Source organism: Eumetopias jubatus, unplaced genomic scaffold (assembly GCF_037043125.1).
Source record: "Eumetopias jubatus isolate StellerSeaLion01/CBP00866 unplaced genomic scaffold, mEumJub1_p1.0 scaffold_3, whole genome shotgun sequence".
NCBI lineage: Eukaryota > Metazoa > Chordata > Mammalia > Carnivora > Otariidae > Eumetopias > Eumetopias jubatus.
The window spans coordinates 28,792,604-28,813,599 of record NW_028274809.1 but is presented as its reverse complement, the minus strand read 5'-3'; the positions used below and the strand labels follow the sequence as shown (position 1 = coordinate 28,813,599).

Genomic DNA, 20,996 nt, shown 5'->3' with positions numbered 1-20,996 from the left:
AGGCTAAACAGGTAGAGCAAACGTGACTTCTGTGTGGAGGCTGCCGTCTGGTGTCCACAGATGCAGTGTCTTGCTGCTGCTCGAGAAAGCCACAGGGAGCCATTTACAAAAGGTCCCCATCTCCTAGCCAACGCTAACGCCAGTAGTTGTACCACTAGTGAAGCTGGTAGCTCCTAAGCTCCGTGTGTCAAACAGCGTTCTAACAGCCTTACACGTCTTCACTCCTCTAAGCCTCACAGCAACTTCTGAGGAAGGTACTATTATTATCCCCGACTTCGGAGATTAAGTGTTTCGTGAGTTATGAAGAGAAGGGACTTGACCAAGGTCACCTAGTGGAGTCTGGAGTGAGCTGGCATTTGAATGTGGGCAGCCAGGCTCCAAGTAAATCACCCTGTACCATCTAGTCCCTCTGCAATGCCCAGCATCAGGTATCATCACCCTTTTGGAGACCTTTGTTCCAGGCAGAAACTTCATCCTAGGTTGGCCTCACACTGGCCTGCTGGTCTCCTAAAAGCTCCTGACAGCCATCTTTATTTTGATTTCTATTTAATTTTCCACCTCACAAAGCAGTGCCAGAGACAGGGAATCTGGTGATATCTTCTGAATATGATTTATTAACCAACAGCTCGAGGAAATGGAGGGCTTCCTTGCTGCCACGTGACCTTCCTAATGTTTGCATTGCTGCCCTGACCTTGCAAAGTGACCTGGAATAGCTCGCCTATTTCTCTGTGTGTGTCTACTTTCAGAGCCCAGCTGTCAGCCTGTGCAAGTCTGTCAATTAGTATCTCAAGGGTTTAGGATGGGGTCCGGAGCCTTTTGAGGAGCACAATCTAACACCAACCTCCAAATTCCTTCTTGTAATTGAGCATTCATTAGTTTTGACGGAACAAAAGCAGGCATTCTCTATTATAAAGCAGAGGTCAAAACCAGTGGCTATGTTTTGTTTGGCCTGCAGAGTGTTTAAATATTGAGAAATTTCACATAAAAATACGGATTTCCGGCTTCTCTTGGAAAATGGGAAGAGATGACAACTCCCCTACTGAAAAACAGCTGTCCCCTTCAGAGGGGGACGCTCTCTGGTTTCTCATCATGACCTGAAGGCTCCACTTGGGCCTGCCTCGGGCACGGATGCCACTTGCCTGGCCCCTGCGGAAACTTTGTTCTAAAGCCATATCGGTCTCCTTTAAATGCAGAATGAAATGGTTAGGCTGCCCCTGCGATGTGCTTGGCATACCAGTACAGAACTGGGAGAGAATGTTCTTAGAGGGCAGGTGCTGTGCCTTTCCGATCCTGTCCACAGACCTGGCACAGTAAGTTCGTGGTACATCATACACCATTTACCACTTGCTTCTCGTACAGATAGATGAATGAATGACTGGCTCTCGGGAAAGAAGTGAATTTCTGAGTGACAAGAAACCTGCTCAATAGCTAACAGAAGTCTGGGCTTATTAATGCTTCAGCAGCTTTCTGAGTGATTCATGATGCTCCCTATACCTCTCCTTAATTTGTTGGGCTGTAAAGATCTTCCCTGCTGTCACAAATGATTTCATCTTGTTTAAAATTCCAGGAGCACAAGTGTTGATGGTTCACTAGGATTTAGCCAGAAATTTAAAAACAAACAATAAGAAAGGCTGTGCCAGTCAGCCTTCTAATTTTTTCTCAGAAAGATGGGGGGCAATATTACTGAAAAGCAACAAGTTTCCAACGTGGATCACAGTGCAGGCCACCATCACATGCAGTCAATAGTTTCATCAAAGACAGGTGTGCTAAAGCTGTCTTGTGAGTTGCCATCCTGCTCCATCTCTGGAGCAACCTCAGGTGAGTGAACTTTGTGAAAATGCTAGAAACCTCCTTAGCCTTCGACACCTGGCTAGACAGCCTTCTCGTGATCCCTCTGGTCCCTTGAGGACCAAACTACAAATGTGGTAGAGTGGCTGGCATGAGGGAGGCATCAAGGGGTAAAATACTGCTCATTAGGTTGAGCACAGCCTCTATCAGAAGTTCTTGGCACAAGACAAAGTACAGGAGTTTGACTATAACCAGTAAGAATCACTAGTCCTTTTCTGAGAAAATGAGCTCCCTCAACTTCAGGGCCAGCACAGCTATGGGCACATAGTGTGTACTTAATCAACATCTGAATGAATGAATGAATGAATGAATGAATAGGGAGGAGGCACCCAGTCAAGGGTTTGGTGACTGAGAATTTGGCTCATGTTTCAGGAGCACAGGTGGGAGAGAAAAATTATAAACTCCACACACTGTGGAGCTCTAGCCTGGAGACTCTTTCACAGATTTTTTATCACATTCATTTCTGAGGAAAGTAAAGTGATTCCATCATACTCATTCCATGAATGTTTGTTGAGACAATTTATCAAAATAACCCTGAAGCATGCAGACAGAATGTTCTTCAGAAACGTCAAAGTCAGTAATGAAGACTTTCCTGCTTTCCTTCATGACGGAAATACTGTAGATTGGGTCATTGATGGGTTTGAAACTACCAAGGCCTGAAAGTTTTCTTCCCATTCCCTTGCATCTGGCTTCTGCCTACAGGCCCTCACATTTCAAGTCAGATCACAGCCTCTAGGAAGCCTTCTAAGAGTTGAGTTACTGGTGTTCCAGTGACCACTGCTGCAAAACAAAATACTCCAAACCTAGTGGTGTAAAACCACCATTTTATTCTTAGATTCTGTGGGTCAGAAATTCAGGCGAGATGTAGTGGAGATGGCTTTTCTCTGCTCCGTATCTGTTGCCTCTGTGGAGGAGACTTTCAACTAAAGGTGGAAATCCTTTGAAAGTATCTTCACTCCATGCCTAGTGGTTGATGATGGTGGTCAGCTAGAATGACGACCTGTGGCCTCTCCTTGTGGTCTCTGTGCATGGGCTGGTTTGGGCTTCCTTACAACATGGTGGCCACTTCCAAGCGTGAACAGCCAGGTTGAAGCTGTATCACCTTTTATGAACTAGCCTTGGGAGAAGCCACCTAGCATCCTAGCATCACTTCCATGGTTACCAGCCCAGCCAAATTCAGGGAAAGGAAACACAGACCCCACCTCCCGATGGAAGGAACGTCATAGTCATAATGCAAGGAGGGCATGTGGGATGGGAGATGCTGTTGCTTTGCAAACTATAACTTATTTCAAAAAAATGTATAGAATGGGGCAGAAGTGATGGCTCTCTGATCTGCGAGGCCAAGACCTACAAAGGATCACTTTGCCTGGCTTTCACTGGCTCAGACAGCTCATGAGGCAGCCTGTGGCAAGGCCCAGGTGAGGAAGAGCAGAGGCCTCCCACCAATGACCAGCACCAACTTTTGGCCGCTGTGGAAGTAACCCACCTTGGAAGCAGATCCTCCAGCCCCAGTTAGGGCTTCTTCCAATGACTAGAGTTCCAAACAACATCTGGACTACAACCTCCTAACAGAGTCCGAGCCCGAAATGCCCAATTGAACTGCTCCCAAATTCCTGACCCACAGAAACCATGGGAGAAAAGGGTTTACTTTTGTTTTGGGTTACTAAGTTTTGGGCTAATTTGTTATATAGCAATAGATAGCTAATGCACAGACCTATGCCCCACTAAGCAACCACCACTGTGGCAGTTATTTCTCTGACCATGTGACAGCTTAGTTTTGATGCCAATCCATTCTTGCCTGTTCCTAGTGACTAACAACATTTGTGTGTGAAGTGGCAGGCTGAGGGGCTAGGTAGGCACAGTCTAATTCCATCAACAGTAAGATCGACACTAAACTTACTCTATGTCTTTAAGTAAAATGTCTTTGAAAGTAGACCCTCGCCTCGTCAGTATTCTAGCTGCGTTTTTATAAATGGGAAACAACAACAATACAAACTCCAAATGAACAACAACCAAAAAACCCAGATGGTTGGAAGCCAAAGCAGAAGCAGGGCCAGGAAACTGGATTCCAGGAAAGTGATTTCAGCACTGACTGAGCACCATCCAGTTCCGTGCTGCTACCTCATCTATTATCATGGTGTTTACGCTTGAGGGGCTCCCATATGACTTCTGAAATCCTTATCTCAACCAAGCTCTTTCTCAGCTGGAGGATTAGGCTCTCCCCTTCCAGCACTTACAACACACGGTCCTCTTTCCGGCCTGGATTCCCAAGAAGAGCAATACATTGCCCTTAGCTACCCACAGTTTCTGCCACAGTCCTCGCCCTGCCCACCTTCCCCAATCCTTTACTGTGTCTGTGGATCAGCTGTGTGGACGGAGCTGGGTGTGGTGCCTGGGTCTGCAGACAGACAAAGTGTTCTCTGAGCAAAGAAAGGCTAACCAGCTTGCATATAGAACAATCTGTACCACCACCTTGTCAATCACCTGCTTTCACCCACTCAGCTAACTGGCCCCCTCACCAAAACACCAAAATACCAGTAGTCAAGACTCCAAAGCCTGAAGGCCTCCTGCCGAGGAGAGCAAAGACCCAGGTTCCAGCCCAGGCACTTCGCACTAGTAGTCACTTCCCTTCCCCCAGGATCTGAAGCCCCCTGGAAGACAGCATGAGGCCTGAACTATTCTGCACCTACTCAAGATACAACTCTCCTGAGAAACCGTGACTTTCCATTTGCTCTGGTGCTAGCCTGCCAATTCTTCAGAGAATAACCTTCAATTCCTTCCCTTTACCCTTGAAACACACTCACTTTTGAAAAAAATCTGCTTATTTAAAAGGCATGATTTGTGCCCCCACTCAGTAATTTATGGTCCTCTTGTCTAACTCATTGATTAGAACAACTCTGGCTAAAATAGCTAACAGAGATTTAGGGATGTTTTAATGGAGGCCTCACTCCTATCTTGCCTCAGATTACCTCAGAAGTTTCTGAAGGCAGTGACGGCTGCGGCGGACACAGGTCCTGGCCATGGAACAACACAGGCAAGCTGTCACACTTTGTTTTTCTGCTTGTTAAATCCGAATGCTCCTAATTAGTTGCCCTGCCCGCTAATGCCTGGGTGGACAATGGCACAGGATCAGGGGTGCTGAGAGGCTATGAATACAAGTTCCTCAGGCTGCTGAGGCTTGGAGACTGGTGACTTGGTTGTGGGCACCGAGGCGCTGTGTTCTTGTGGACTGTGGATTCAAAGATGTCAGCCTCATGTGAATAAAGGTCATCACCTGTTGCTTCTTCGGTGAAAGGGCAGCTGTGCTGGGTGCCCACTTAGGCTCGGCCTTTGTGTGCTGACTCTGTGAATAGCACCCACAGAGAATAACTTTCTCTGATTGTTTGCTTCGGGGGCAGGGCCATGCAAAATTACTCACATACTTCCTCAAAGAAGAATTCAGCAAAGTCTGTTTTTAAAAAGTGGCCTTAAATGTCTTAAACATTGCCTTTTGGTGACTGTATTCACTAGCTAGAAAACTAGCTAGATAATCTTCATGGTAGGATCACCATTTGTGTTGTTTTTTCCGGCACCCATTTTGATAAATGTTTAGGTCACAGAGATGACAATTCTAAGTCCTAAGGGTGTGGGGGACTAGTGAAAAAGTTAACTGAAAAGTTGGCTAGCTGTTCAGGAATGTTTAGTGTTCAGAAAGTTTGCGACAATGAACAACTTGCGCTTATCCCAATATATAACAAGTGTAGATTTTTAATTTGGTTTTAGAATTCTATGCATTGTTGTTTTACAGAATAGCATTTCTAATGTTTAGGGGCTAACATTAAATTAGTTTGTTTTTCTTTGGGAAGAGAGAGTGTTAATAAGTTTGGGACAGTGTATGTATTCATCCATCCTTCCATCCGTCGATACATCGAATATTTACATGCCCAGTTGCTTAGCATGTTTACTGCTTTAGCATAGAACAAAAGCAGTTCAGACCATTCTAGGCAACTCTAGAAAGGCAGTACGCATTTGATTTACTCCTCTCTCTCTTCATGGCTTTTGAGTGCTATGGGCCCTCCTCTACTGGCATCCTTCCCACTTCACATCTCGTTAGTAAGTACTCCAAGTTCCAGACTGTTCCATCTTCTTTCATCATCATGTCTGTTGAAATACATCTCCCCTGAATACCATCCTGTGCTTTTAACTTATTAAGAAGACAAAAGAATTTGTGCCAAAATAATTTATTCTTCTCAGGTAATGTTTTGTATTCCCTGGAATCTAAATTGCCTTAAACTGAAGGTAGGGTCTAGTTTGGAAATTTAGGGCCCAGGGGAGGTGATTGTCCCACAAGATGGGTGTGTATGTTGGGAGGTAGGTGGTAGGCGGTGGAGGGGGTGGCTAGGAGGGGCTACTCTAAGCAGCTGCCTCACCCATGGGATCATCCAGTATCCTTTCTCATGAATCACGTACAAATGGAATCTTTCAGTGCTTAGCTAACATATGCCCCAAAGGTGAGTAACACCAGAAGATTTAGTCATTAATACACATTTCAGGTTTTGTCACAAAAGCACAGGTAGCCAAAACTTAGAATTTAAATCTGGCCTTTCCTTTCAGTAAGTAGAAGGAACTTGAGAACAATTCTCCTATCACTTACACAGTCTGAGGAATGAGCTATTAAACCAGGGTTCCGATTTGCTCCTTAAGAGCAACTATGATCTCTTGAACATTAACTTACATATGCTAAGGTATTCTACTGGTACAGTGTGGAATTTTCTCATCAGCGATGTAAATAAGGAGATGGTTTGTCACATACTTTGCAGGAAAAGAAGAGAGCTAATACAGAAAGCTAATGCATTTAGAGTTATGGTATTGTTCCTACTGTCGGGGCTTATCTTTTTATTGTATTCCTATCTTAAAGCCTTCCCATGGATTTGTGACAATGCTGGATAGACAGAAAATAACAAGACACGAATTCTATTCTACTTCCCCCTCTTGAAGTATCAAAGGAGGAGAAAGGTTTTAAAAAGCAGTGCCTCCGTTTCCCCATTCAAACATGCCTCAGTACTGTCCATTCATTCACAGATGCTTAGTCCTTGTCTGCCAAATCCTTTAGAAAGAACTGCTCTGTCAGTTAAAAAACAAAACACTGCATTCACACCTCCAGAAAGTTTCTGCTTATATGATTTTATTTTGTAAAAAATCAGCTGTATATTATGTTAGATTCACATTCAAAGAGCATGGATTGGGTAAGTTTTTCTAACAGCATAGTAAGTTCTACTATGCTGACCAGAAATTCACCTGAAATTCTAAACTGAAGAAATGACAGGCTCAAGTCAGTGCCCCTCGGAGCTCCTAGGATTTGGAGAGTCTCTGCTCCCATCTTTTACCTTCCTTGGACCTGCTACAAGGCAGGAGGAGTACTTGGTTCTATCTTAAGTGTTACATGTTATAATGCTGCCAGCTGATAATAGGTAATGACTGTGTTGTTCAACTACTACCTTTATGAGGTGCTAGTAAAACCCAGTGAGCAACTTAATGACTGGTGAAATAAACAGACAATTAGGGACTCAGCACCAGCATCAGCTACAAATTTTGTCAATAACTGGCACTCATTGGCTAGTGGGCAGGCAACTACAGGTCCCAGAACAACTGGAGGGAGTTCCTTTTGCTAAGCAGTGTCCGTCCTGCTATTTGTTTCCTCACATCCAAGTGTACAGGAGCAAAGGAGAACACCTGCAAAGAGGCCAGTAAATTCAAATAATGAGAAGTGGGGAGAAAATGGTCGTTACATCAGAAGCATTAAGGTAGCTTGAAATCTTTGGCCAAATTGTTGAATTGAGCCTATCTCCTAAACTTTGGGATTGTTACTTATAAAAATGAAAACAGAGATAGAAGAAGGGAGCAATTTTCTTGGTATCAGACTTCTTCTAACATCTTTATCTTAGGTATTAGTGTTTTGTGTACTACATTATTTTAAGATTATATATACTTAAATTATAAGTCCCCTTTTACCAATGTGTATTCTCACCTTTTTTGATTTTTGGAGAGGAAAATGTCCATTTTTTTTTAAACACATGCTAATGGGAAAAATCAAATTCACTTAAGCGGAATTTGTAGAAAGCAATCAATGTCATTAGAAAGGATATTTATATTATCATTATTCAAACTCTCTAACTCTTCGGTTACTTGCATTAGCTTATCTTCTACTCCCCTGCAAAATTAATAAACTGAAATTCACTTTTCTATAGTTATTTTATGTAATCTGCTTTTATGGAGACCTTTATTTTAGGAGTGTGAAGGGTAATGAAATGGGGGGAAATAACTTACTCTAAAACTACTGAGGCTGACATGAAACCGGACAACCAAGTAGCCAGATAGGCCAAAATGGTACAGGACAACATGGGGCTGGCCACTGGCTCCATCAGTTAGGTTGGATTGCCTGCTGTCACGGACACACTCTGTCACAGAGCAATAGTATATGTTTTTTCCCTTGTGTTCCCTTCTCTTACGTATTCACAAGAACAGTTCAGGTTCAGAAAACATGCCTGAAATTTACTCAGAAGCCAAGGGAAAATGGGGTGGAGGGGCCCTTCAGTACTGATAGCCTAGATGCGGACAGATCAAAAGCTAAATTCAATTTAAACCACCTCAGGCAGGAAAAGTAATTGAATTAAACTTCCTCTAAATATGATAAGTTTGGGGACCTTAAAACCAGGCACAAAGAACCAGGTTAGAGTGAGCTGTTGCGTATTAACTGGATGCACAGAGCTCTAGCCGATCTCCCCACCCCCACCAGGGAGTTTGATGAGCTGCTGACTGCCTCTATCACTTTACTACTGAGGCTGAAAACTGATTAAGCTGCTTATGGGGCTCCAGAGGCTAATGGTCTGGCCCACCAGGGATACTGCTGTCACTGACTTAAGTGAGCTGCGCGGCATACGTGGTTTGGTTATTACAAGGGGGGATAAAAGCCCGCAAGGCATAGGAAAGCTTTAAAAAGGAGGATTTATCATGCCAAATGGATACACTACTTTGACACCCTAAAATGCATATGGAATTTCTCTGATTCTTTCTCTTCATCTGGTATCAAAACTCATTTTTGAAAGGCTTCCTCAAAGAGTACTCACTTTGGACCCCACCCATTCTATTTTAAACCACCCTTACAAGACTACATCCATGCCTTTAAACATACTTCTCGAGCGGATTCTCAGATACTATGTTCAGGTAGAGTCCTAGAAAATAGGTAAGTGCGTGATGGGTATTTTAATCGATTCTTCTCCTTGCATGCCACTAGGCAATAGTAATTAAAAATATACCTTTTCCTACCCCAGCCAGCAGATCATTCCTGCTTGATTATGTAGTAAAGGGTGTGCAGGACTGAAGAAGTGGAAGGAGCTGATGTGAGAAATACATTAAACTTGATGCACACGAGAAAATTAAAACACTACCATTCCCTCAGACGTTTCCAACTAAATGTTCTAAAACCACTTCTACCATTTAAAATAATTTTCCTCCCTCAGGGTGTACAAAGAAAATGCAAGTCTTAAGTTAAAAAACAACACTTAGAGTAGTTTAAATTCTTGCAAAATGACTGAAGGATCTGAACAATTTTTAAGCTGACCTCATTTCCCTGGGCAAAACGACCCGTGAGGAAAATAACAACAAACAAAAGAACAGAATCAGAGCAGTATGAGATACTCTGAAAGTTGTCACAATCATTTTTTTGATTCTTGAAAGAATAGATATATGGAAAGTACTGCTTTCATTTAGTGTCTAAAAGCTTCTGAGGGAGTGAGTTGTTGATTTAATTGATTAACCAAAGCTTAACATATTCAGAACTTTGGGTTGAACAGACAAGATGTTGGTTTTCTTCTTGGTTGCTAACCTGGTCAGTCAGTAAAAGGACAAGCACTAATAGAAGTTTTAAAAGATGATTTGACTCTTGTATGTTCTCTTATGTTTTATTAAACTTTAAAGTCCTCCAACTGTTTGACTTAAGCACAAGTCAAAGAGTTTCCTAGAGTCATTGCCTTTTAAATCTTTTTTCCTTGTACAATTTTTTTATTGAGATATAATTCACATACCATAAAATGCACTCTTCTAAAGATACAATTCAGTGGGGTTTGGTATATTCAGAGTTGTGCAACCATCACCACCATATAATTCCAGAACATTTTCATCAGCCCCAAAGGAAACTCTGGGCCATTAGCAGTCACTCCTCATTCCCTTGCTCTCCCCAGGTGCTGGTAACTGCTCATCTATTTTCTGTCTCTCTGGGTTTGCCTATTTTGGACATTTCATTTAACAGAATCATAAAATATATATTTTGTCTGGCTTCTTTCGGCATGATGTTTTCAAGATTCATTCATGTTGTAGCTTGTATCAGTACTTTGCTCCTTTTTATGGCCAAAAATATTCCATTGTCTTGTTATACAAAATTTTGTTTATCTGTTCATCAGTTGATGAACAGTGGGTTACTTCTACTCTTTGGCTATTAGGAGTAATGCTGCTCTGCACATTTGTGTACAAGTTTTATGTGGACACAAGTTTACACTTCTCTTGGGTATATTCCAGGAGAGGATCTAACTGCTGGTTCATATGGTAACTGTTTAGCTTTTAGAGGGAGCACCAAACTGTTTTCCAAAGTGGCTGTACCACTTTACATTCCCACCAATAAGGTATGAGAGCTCTAGTTTCTCAACATATCCTTGCCAACATTTCTTATTGTCCCGCAGCATCTTTTTATAGTAAGGTTTTCCCCCCATTCTGAGTAGAAATTGATTATCAGGGCTCGTGAAGAAATTACCCCAATGATGGCAGAATTCAGTGCTAGATCATAATCAACTAAGACACTTTCCCAGTGAGAAAGCAGAAATGAAATGGCCCTTCTGAGCGCTCACCTGCTGCAGATCAGCGAGGGAATATAGGTGGATCTGTTGAAGGAGGTATTCTCTGGGGAAAATTCTGAAAACAAGGACAGAAACACAAATGAACTGTGGTACTGCCACAAAACAAGTTTTGTCTCTTTCAAGACCCCTTTCCACTGATAGTCTTCCTCCCAGTCTTCCTCCCTCCCATTCTCTGAGAAATCTAACAACATCCCTTTTCTTAACACAGATACTAAGATGGAAGTAAAAGTTTGATCTTTGCCTTTTTTTTTTATTCCTAAATGAGTTTACTTCAGGACAAAAAGGAGTGATGCTCTGTTTTTTTTCTTTTTAAATTGAAGTGTAGTTGACATACAATATTCTGTTAGTTTCAAGCATTCAACAAAGTGAGCAGCTATATACATTATGAAGTGATCACCATGATAACTCTACCATCTATCATCATACAAAGCTGTTGCATATTATTAACTACATTCCCTATGCTGTACACTGTATCACTGCTTATTTTATAAGTTTGTATCTTTTAATGTCCTTCCCCTCTATTATCCCTCACCCCATGCCACTCCCCTCTGTCAAGCACCCTATTATTCTCTGTATCTACGAGTCTGTTTCTGTTTTATTTTGTTTTTTTAGATTCCACATATAAGTGAAATCATATGGTATTTGTCTTTCTCTGTCTTATTTCACTTAGTATTATACCCTCTAGGTCCATCCATGTTGTTGCAAATGGCAAAGTTTCATTCTTTTTTATGGCTGGGTAATACTCCATTATATGTATATACTACCTCTTCTTTATCCATTCGTCTACCGATAGACATTTAGGTTGCTTTCCTATCTTGGCTATTGTAAATAATGCTGCAATGAATATAAGGGTGCATATTCTTTTCAAATTAGTTTTTTTTTAAGATTTTATTTATTTATTTGAGAGAGAGAGAGAGAGAGCATGAGAGGGGGGAGGGTCAGAGGGAGAAGCAGACTCTCTGCCGAGTAGGGAACCCAATGTGGGATTCGATCCTGGCACTCCAGGATCATGACCTGAGCCGAAGACAGTCGCCCAGCCAACTGAGCCACCCAGGCGCCCTCAAATTAGTTTTTTTCTGTGGATAAATACCCAGAAGTGGAGTTGCTTGATTGTATGTTTTTAGTTTTATTTTTAATTTTTTGAGGAACCCCATACTATTTTCCATGGTGACTACAGCAAATTACATTCCCTTTTCCCCACATCCTCACCAACATTTCTTGTCTTTTTTTTTTTTTTTTAAGATTTTATTTATTTATTTGACAGAGAGAGACACAGCAAGAGAGGGAACACAAGCAGGGGAGTGAGAGAGGATGAAGCAGGCTTCCCGTGGAAGAGGGAGCCCGATGCGGGGCTCGATCCCAGAATCCTGGGATCATGACCTGAGCTGAAGGCAGATGCTTAACGACTGAGCCACCCACAACTGAGCCACCTAGGCACCCCTCTTACTTTTCTTTTTGATACTAACCATTCTGACAGGTGTGAGTGATATCTCATTGTGGTTTTGATTTACATTTCCCTGATGATTAGTGATGTTGAGCATCTTTTCATGTGTCTGTTGACCCTCTTTGGAGAAGTGTCTTCAGATCCTTTGCCTATTTTTAAAACTGGTTTATTTTTTATACTGAATTGTGAGTTCTTTATATATTTTGGATATTAACCCTTTATCAGTTATGTCATTTGCAAATATATTTTCTCATTCAGTAGGTTACCTTTCCATTTTGTTGATGGTTTTCTTCACTGTGCAAAAGCTTTTTAGTCTGATGTAGTCCCATTTGGGGTTTTTTTTGTTGTTTTTTTTTTGCTTTTGTTGCCCTTGCCTGAGGAGACGGATCCAAAGAAATATTGCTAAGACCAATGTCTAAGAACCTATTGCCTATGTTTCCTTCTAGGAGTCCCATGGTTTCAGGTCTTAAATTTAAAAGTCTTTACTCTATTTTGAATCTATTTTGTATTTGATAAAAGAAAATGGTCCAGTTTCATTCTTTTGCATGTAGTTGTCCAGTTGTCCAGTTTTCCCAACACCATTTATAGTTGTCCAGTATTCCCAACACCATTGTATGTTCTTGCCTCCTTTGTTGAACATTAATTGAACATATAAGCATGGGTTTATTTCTGGATTTTTCTAGTCTGTTCCATTAATTAATGTGTCTGTTTTTGTGCCACTGCCATAGTATTCTGATTACAATAGCTCTGTAGGATAGTGGGATATCAGGGCGTGATACCTTCAGCTTTTTCTTCCTTGTTTAGATTGCTTTGGCTCTTCAGGGTCTTTCGTAGTTCCATACAAATTTTAGGATTATTTGTTCTAATGTTGTGAAAAACACCATTAGTATTTTCATAGGGATTCTGCTGAATCTGTGGATCAGAGCTAGTAGAGTTGGATAGTACGGACATTTTAACAATATTAATTCTTCCAGTCCATGGTATGTCTTTCCATTTATTTGTGTCATCTTCAATTTCTTTTATCAGTGTTTTACAGTTTTCAGTGTATAGGTCTTTCATTTCCTCAGTTAAATTTCTTCCTAGATATTTTATTCTCCTTGATGCAGTTGTAAGTGCAATTGTTTTCCTCATTTCTTTCTGATAGTTTTATTAGTGTATAAAAATCCAAGAGATTTCTGTATATTAATTTTGTATCCTGCAACAGTACTGAATTCATTTATTAGTTCAAATAGTTTTTTAGTGGAGTCTTTAGGGGTTTCCATATATAGTGTCATGTTATTTGCAAATAGTCACAGTTTTATTTACTCTTCTCCAATTTGGATGCCTTCTATTTCTTTTTCTTAAATGACTGTTGTAGCTAGGACTTCCAATACTATGTTGAATAAAAGTGGTGAGAGTGGGCATCTTTGTCTTGTGCCTGATCTTAGAGGAAAAGATTTTAGCTTTTCACCATTGTTAGTTGTCGGTTTGTCATATATGGCCTTTATGATGTTGAGGTATGTTCCCTCTATACCCACTTTGCTGTGTTTTTATCATAAGTAGATGTTTAATAATTTTGTCATGCTTTTTCTGCATCTATTGAGATATAATTTTTACCCTTTCTGTTAATGTGGTATATCAAGTTGATTGATTTTGTGGATATTGAACCATCCTTGCGTTTCTGGAATAAATCCCACTTGATCACTGCATATGATACTTTCAATGTATTATTGAATTTGGTTTGCTAATATTTTGTTGAGGATATTTGTGTGGCTGTTCATCAGCAATATCGGCCTGTAATTTTCTTTTTTTAGAATGTCTTTGGTTTCAGTATTAGGGTAATGCTGGCCTCATAGAGTGCACTTGGAAGTGTTCCTTCTCTGCAATTTTTTGGGACTAGTTTGAGAAGGATCGGTGTTAACGCTTCTTTAATGTTTGGTAGAATTTACTGATATAGCCATCTGGTACTGGACTTTCATTTTTTGGGAGTTTTTTCATTAGTGATTCAATTTCATTACTAGTAACTGGTCTGTTCAGATTTTGTGTTTCTTCTTGATTCAGTCTTGGAGGACGGGGTGTGTCTAGGAGTTTACCTTGACCTTTGATTCTAATGTAATCCAAGGTGCTACGAGTACCATATCGTGGCCCAGGCCTGAGGACCAGGGCACCAGGTTTCTTGCATTAGCTGTGTTCCTCACAAGCTGCGTCATCTCAGGCAAGTCTTAAACCCATGTAGCTTCAGCTTCTTCACTGTTTAATAAAGATGAATGAATACAAAGTCTTTAAATATCTTTCCAGTTCTGTACCTCAATTAATAGATTTTGGAGTTCAGAAAACTGATTGGTGTGGCAACCTGTGTGTCTTTGTCTAGAGGCTGCTATGGCTTTTATTAATGGGGACAATTGTGCTGAATATCACAGTAATGAACTATCCTCATATACACAGTGATGAATTTTAGGACATAGGTACAGATGGGAATAATGGGATGAAATATTTCACATTGGTAGTCTCTGACAAAGTCTAGTATCTAACTGCTGTCAGTTCACAGCATCTGGATAAATGACAGTGAATAGGAAACAACAGTGGATTATGGGCAAGCACATAGGTACCAAAGTACTGATGGTCAGAACCCTCCCCTACCAACACACATACATCACCCAAACAAAACTCATGGTGCTTGCTAGCAGTTTTTCTCTGTCTTATGTGACACTATGCAATCTTTTTGTACCCTAAAGGGAAGAAACAACCAATTTATTCAATTAACATTCATGATTGTCCACTATATACCAAGCACTGTGCTAGGCATCAGGTAGATAATTATGAATAAGATAGTCCCAGTACTGAGTTCAAGGAGCATTAAGTCAACTGAGGAAAAGATATATAAACTGATAACTGAGAATGATAAATTATGCACAGGATACATACTTTTAGAATGGTCTAGCATGTTGGATCCCAACCGTGGCTGCCTATTAAAATCACCTGGGGTGGCTCAGTTGGTTAAGTGTCTGCCTTCAGCTCAGGTCATGATCCCAGGGTCCTGGGATCGAGCCCCACATCGGGACCAGGGGAGTCTGCTTGTACCTCTCCCTCTGCTCCCGCTAGTGCTCTCTCTCTTGCTCACTCTCTCTCAAACAAATAAAGAAAATCTTTTAAAAAAAGAAAAAAATAAAATCACTTGGGGGAGCTTTTAGAAAATAATAGGGCATAAGCATGGGTAGAACCCAGAGATCAGTGTTAAACAAAACAAAAACTCTCCTGGTGATTAGTGCAGCCAAGGTTTAGAACCACTGGCCTAATATCTAGCTCACTGGGAAAGTCTTTCAATTAAGTATGCATTATTGGACAAATCCTAGAGGCTAAATCATTCATCCTTCCATTCATCCATCTATCCATCCAATACTGATTAAGTACACTATGTGCCAGTCCCTGTACTAAGCCACTGAAGAAAGGACACTGAACTTATGAAAGTCCCTCCCTCATGGAGGCCTGGGGCAGGCATATGCTAGTTTGGAGTTCTCCTGGGAAGTATGACAGGCTCTGAAGAATTCTGCTGAAAAGCCCTGTTTCATCCACAGAAATGAGAATAGACCTAGTGGCAAGGCCCTTATATTCTGGGAAATACAGTACAGTACCTGAGGCTGGGCTCCCTTCAACTCTAATGCTTCAGGGCCGCACCTTTGGTAGGAAGTGGGTGCATATTCCAAGCCCAGCTGGGCAAGATATAGGGCAAGTGCCTACTCCTCCAAGTGAGAATAAGCTTCCCTATCACAGAGAGGCTCCCTGTTGTAGAAGGTGGACCACTTCCATTTTCAAAAACACACATATAAGACAGAGATGATCGAGAGATCTATTCCTCATGGCACCCTTTAGTATTAAGCACCAATAACAGTAAAAGGAGCCCACAGTGGGCTGGGCACTTGACATACATCATTTCATTTAATTCTCAGAGCTGCCCTGCATGTTAAGTACAACTTCCATTTTGCCTAAGAAAAAACTGATACTCAGAGGCAGAGACCAATTTGCCCAAAGTCACAAAGCTGGGATTTAAGGCCAGGACTTCCTGACTCCAAAGGCCTGTTTTCCTTCCACTTTCTTGAAGGTGGGGGTAGAGGAAGGAGGGAGGCAGGCTGGCCATCTAATTTAGCTATAACAGTGCATGTCTCTTCCAGGTAGATGTTTATTACTGTTTAGACCAGTAGCAATATAGAGCCATTGGTGCTTTTTTTAAGCAGGAAAGTGACACTGATATATTTTGTCATGGCTATTTTTTGAAGGCAGTAGAGAAGGTGGACAGACTGCAGGCGTGGACAGTCCTGACAGGTATTTGAGAGTCTATTCTAGGATAACCACAGGAGGATCGTGCGCCGGGGGGGGGGGGGGAGGTGGGTGGGGCGTAGATAATACAAGAGACCTTTTGGAAGAAGAACTGACAATGTTTAGAATTAGTGAAAGAGGGGGCGCCTGGGTGGCCCAGTCGGTTAAGCGTCTGCCTTCGGCTCAGGTCATGATCCTAGGGTTCTGGAATCGAGTCCCACATCGGGTTCCCTGCTCAGTGGGGAGTGTGCTTCTCCCTCTGCCTTGCTGCTCCCCTGCTTGTGCTCTCTCTTTCTCTCTGAAAAATAAATAAAATCTTAAAAAAAAAGTTGGTGAAAGAGGAGAAAGGAATCAAAGGTGACTGACGTATCTAGCTTGGGTGACAGGATGGTGATATCACTGGCCTACATAGGGCAGGCTGTCAGGGAAGGGGATAAAAAATTGAGTTTCATAGTGCTGACTATGAAGTGCTTGTGGGAGGGGCAGGAAGTATGGCCCTTGGAAATGTGGGATGGGAGACATGTGGGATACTCAGGGGGCACTACTGACATCGGCACAGAGGTGACAGTTAAAGCTGTGGGAATGGATGGGATGGACCTAGGAGGGAACAGGAAGGGGGCTGAGCAGGGACAGAGGTTCTTTGTCGTTATTTGTTTACTTTGTGCTGCTTGGAATTCTCTAAAGTATACACTTCGGTGTTCTACAATTTTTCTCCTGCTTGAAAAATTGTTTTGAAAATAACCAAGATGTTCACATGTACTTGGGTTTCTAACATTTCCTCTATTTGTGAAATGTTTGTACCCTCATACCCTTCACTTGGTTACCCCTAATGTTAACATCTTACACAACCCACAGCGCATTGACCAAAAACTCAGAAATGAAGCATTATGTAAATTATAGACTTTATTCAGATTTCACCAATTGTTTTACTAATGTTCTTTTTTCTATTCAAGGATCCAATCTGGAATATAACATTGCATTTATATATATAAATTATAAACATATAAAAATATAAATATATATATATTTTATAATATATATAAATGCAATGTTGTATTCCAGATTGGATTTCTATATTATAAAATATATATAGCTTTATATATATATATGTAAAATTTAAGCATTCGCAAGAAATTGAGTTTGTGCAGAACATATGTGAATAGGAAACCTAGGAGAGTCTTAGAGTGGGGCACCTAGGGTAGCGATGTACGATAATCTAATGCAGGGACACAGGATGTTTGAACATGGTTCAGTGGGAGGAATAATCTTCCAACAATGATTGCTTAATAACGAAATCCCTTAAATAAAGTACAACAAGAGCAGTGTGGCACAAGGGCTAAGACATGGAGACAGAGTGAATCAAGTAAGTAGGCTGGAAAATCATTTCAAGATTAGCTTCTGCCTCTTCTGTTGGTTTGTACAAACGGAGGTCAGCTGGAGCTGGGAGAAGGAAAGCGACTGAAATGGACTGTAGCAAGAACAAACACAGGGTAGTGTTCTCTCAGGGCTCTGCCACTTAGTTCTTTCTGCTCTAAAAATCCTAAAACCTCTATCACAGAGTACACAGGATATAAAAAATAATTATAAAATTACAAACCAAATCCTACTGGTCTACTCTTACTAGAGTACTACAGCTAGTCAATTATCCAGTTAACATTTACTGAGTGCGTAAAATAAGCCAGGTGTTGTGCGAAGTGCTGGAGATGAATGGGTCAATGAACATGGTTGATGAGTAACAAAGAAAATTTCCATACTAGGCTGGGTCCTTCTTGCTTCCAAACACTGTTCATTAATTAACTCCTCTTCTCACAATAACTCACCAGCTTTGAACACGGTCTGCTGAAGTTATCTATGTATTCATGCTGAAGTTATCTATGTATTCATTTAATGTTTCTGTGTATAAATGTATTTCACATGTTTGTTTCCTCTCCCCTGAGAAGCACCTTATCTATTGGTCTCCTACCACTTGTCCGTGTCTACCCCTATAATTTACATGACGTCAGTCGTAACAGACACAAAGAACTAGAAAATGCAATATATGTAGGAAAGATAAAGGAACTGAGTTTCGTGTGTCTGGAGAAGATGTGTCCAGGAGATATGGTGGTGGCCATTAAAATACACAGGCTTTTAAGACTGGATAATGCCAATCAGCTTTTCTTTTCCCCGAGGACAGAAGCTGTAGCACAAAAGCATTGAAGTCAAGTATGACAATAAATTTCCTGAGAGGGAAGACAGAGGTATTAAAAGGTATTTCTTATAGTGATGCTTTTTAATGTAAATAAAAAAAAGAAAATATCCTTCGCAGCTCTTTAGAAGTAGGGACACACTCTTCTGCGTAGAAGAGGTAAGGGTTTTGGAGGCAGGGCCAGGCTTACTTCCCACCGCCTGCCATCTTCAAGGCAGACCGAGTTTGCAAGACACTCTCTGAATATCTCCTTTAGGCAGACCATCCACAGGGGAAGCACAGGGTAAATAACACAAAAGCCAAGCCCAGGAAAGCACCTGCAACTTCTCATTTGGGTGACGCCAAGGGCTTTTCCCTGCTGTGGTTGAGATGTACAAGTTGGCTCATCCAACCAAGCTCTTTAGGGAATGGAGGGAACGAGCAGGAACTCCGAGGAGCAGTTCCCCTTACACTATGAGTAGTAAAGGGGGTTGTGGAGAATCTGCAGACCCAGTGTGTGCTCAGGGAGCATTAAAGTGCCTCAGGCAGAGCTGATGAGGCAGGACAGGACTCTGCAGAGGATGCAGAGAAGAACTCACAGCCACTTCAGGAACTGCTGGGGGAGCCATTCATGTCCGGGAGGCAAAGCCTAGTGCCCCTTAAGATAGTCGTGTCAGCATTAATTTTACCATTAACGTATTCGATAAAGAATGATTATTTGCATTTTGTCAGAAAACACAACTTGTGATCATCATTATCTCCCAATGAATTTAATGCAAATGAAATCCAACCTTCCAACCTCTGTGGCTTGTCACTGTGGTAAAAACCTAAAATCAGAACTAAAACCTGCATATATTTCATTGCAATAAATAGACGTTGGGTCCGTAATATGGGACAGGCATTGTGCCAGGCCCTGGAGCTCTGGAGAAGACGTGGTTCTTTAACATCAAAGAATATGCAGACAAGTGGGGTAAACAGGCAAGTAAGCAAACAGTTCCAGTTCACAGTGCGGAGTGCTGAGATCCTCAGACACACAGGTAGAGGTGAGGGAAGCCTGCAGAGCACCTGGTCAGGGAAGGCCTCCAAGAACTGCCCAGGGGTAATCTGAAGAAGTGGAAGGAGGGGTATTCTAGGCAGAGGGAGCAGCATGCGTGAGAGCACAGGGGCCAGTGTGAGGACTGTGCTTTCAGGGGACCAGCGGTATGGGCAGATGAAGGAGCTGCGCACATGTACAAACGGTGAGGTGGAAACTGCAGGGTGTGAGCTCAGGAAGGCAACATGTAGCCAGACATGACAGGTCTTGAATACCTTGCTAAGCATCTACCTCAAAAGAGGTGGGGTGCCACAGAAGTGCGGGAGAATAACATGGTTAGATCTGTGACTTGAACAATGAAAGCAGAAGGAGATGGGGGAAGAGACAGAGGGATGGATCACTTTTTTGGTAAATTAGGTGCAAAATGATGGGGGCCTGAACAAAATTTAAATGGTTACCCTGGGGTTGTAGAGAGTGGGCCTACCAGGAGATAGATTTCTGTAGCAGAATCCACAGTGATGATGACTAACAGGAAGTGAAGGCCAAGAAGGAGCTTGGGATCATTGTTTCCAGCTAGGTCAGTAGGAAAATGGCAGTTCCACTTACTGGCATAGGGAGTAAGGAAGAGGAATTGTCTTTGGGAACAGGGAGTTCAGTTGGGACAGAGGACTGCAGCTGTTATAGAGTGTCCAGGTGGAGTTGTCCGTGAGTCTAGGCAGGAGCTCTGTGTGCCCTTAGCCTACAGGTGTTAGGTGAAGCCATGAGAATGAACCTAGCTTGGGACAACACATATTAGAAAAAGAGAAAAGACGGGACCCTGGCAGAACCGTATTATTTAGGGAGTAGATGCAGGAAGACTGGGAAGGAGCAGCTGATAGGAGGAAAAAAAAGCAGGAGAGCCAGCATCAGTGAAGTCAAGGAAGGAGAGAATTTCAAGAAGGAAAAAGAGGGTCCGTGCCATCCAAGGCAGTGGAGAGGTCAAATAATATGAGTAAGGCCACCACAAAGCCTGAACAGTTTGTGCTGGATTTGGCAAACAAAATCATTAGTGACCTTGGACAGGATGATTTCAGGGGAGGAAGAGGGAAGCTAGACTTCCTTCCCTAGTGTGGAGGACCATGGATTACTCCTTAAAGAAGTTACCCTTAAAGAAAGGAGAGAAATTGGACTATGGCTAAAAAAAGGATGTAGGACTAAGAAGGGATCCTTTAAAAAAAAAAAAGAAGAAGAAGAAAATATATTATTTCAAATAAATTTTTTAATTGTAGTTAACATATTAGTTTTAGGTGTACCACAAAGCGATTCAACCTTACATCATACATCACA

The 20,996-nt window shown here is 41.8% G+C and overlaps 1 protein-coding gene across 6 annotated transcripts in view; it reads right to left on the bottom strand.

Annotated features, from left to right (window-relative positions):
- Positions 1–20,996, bottom strand: part of PLEKHM3 (pleckstrin homology domain containing M3) — a 179,034-nt gene that overhangs the window by 65,938 nt on the left and 92,100 nt on the right. For all 6 annotated transcript variants that reach the window (XR_003610656.2, XR_015767849.1, XM_028112119.2 and 3 more), the window contains exon 6: positions 10,728–10,791. Coding sequence is in view for 4 of the 6 variants with exons in the window: in XM_028112119.2 (XP_027967920.1) it covers positions 10,728–10,791 (64 nt within the window). In the remaining 2 variants the exon portion in view is untranslated. The remainder of the gene's footprint in view (positions 1–10,727; positions 10,792–20,996) is intronic.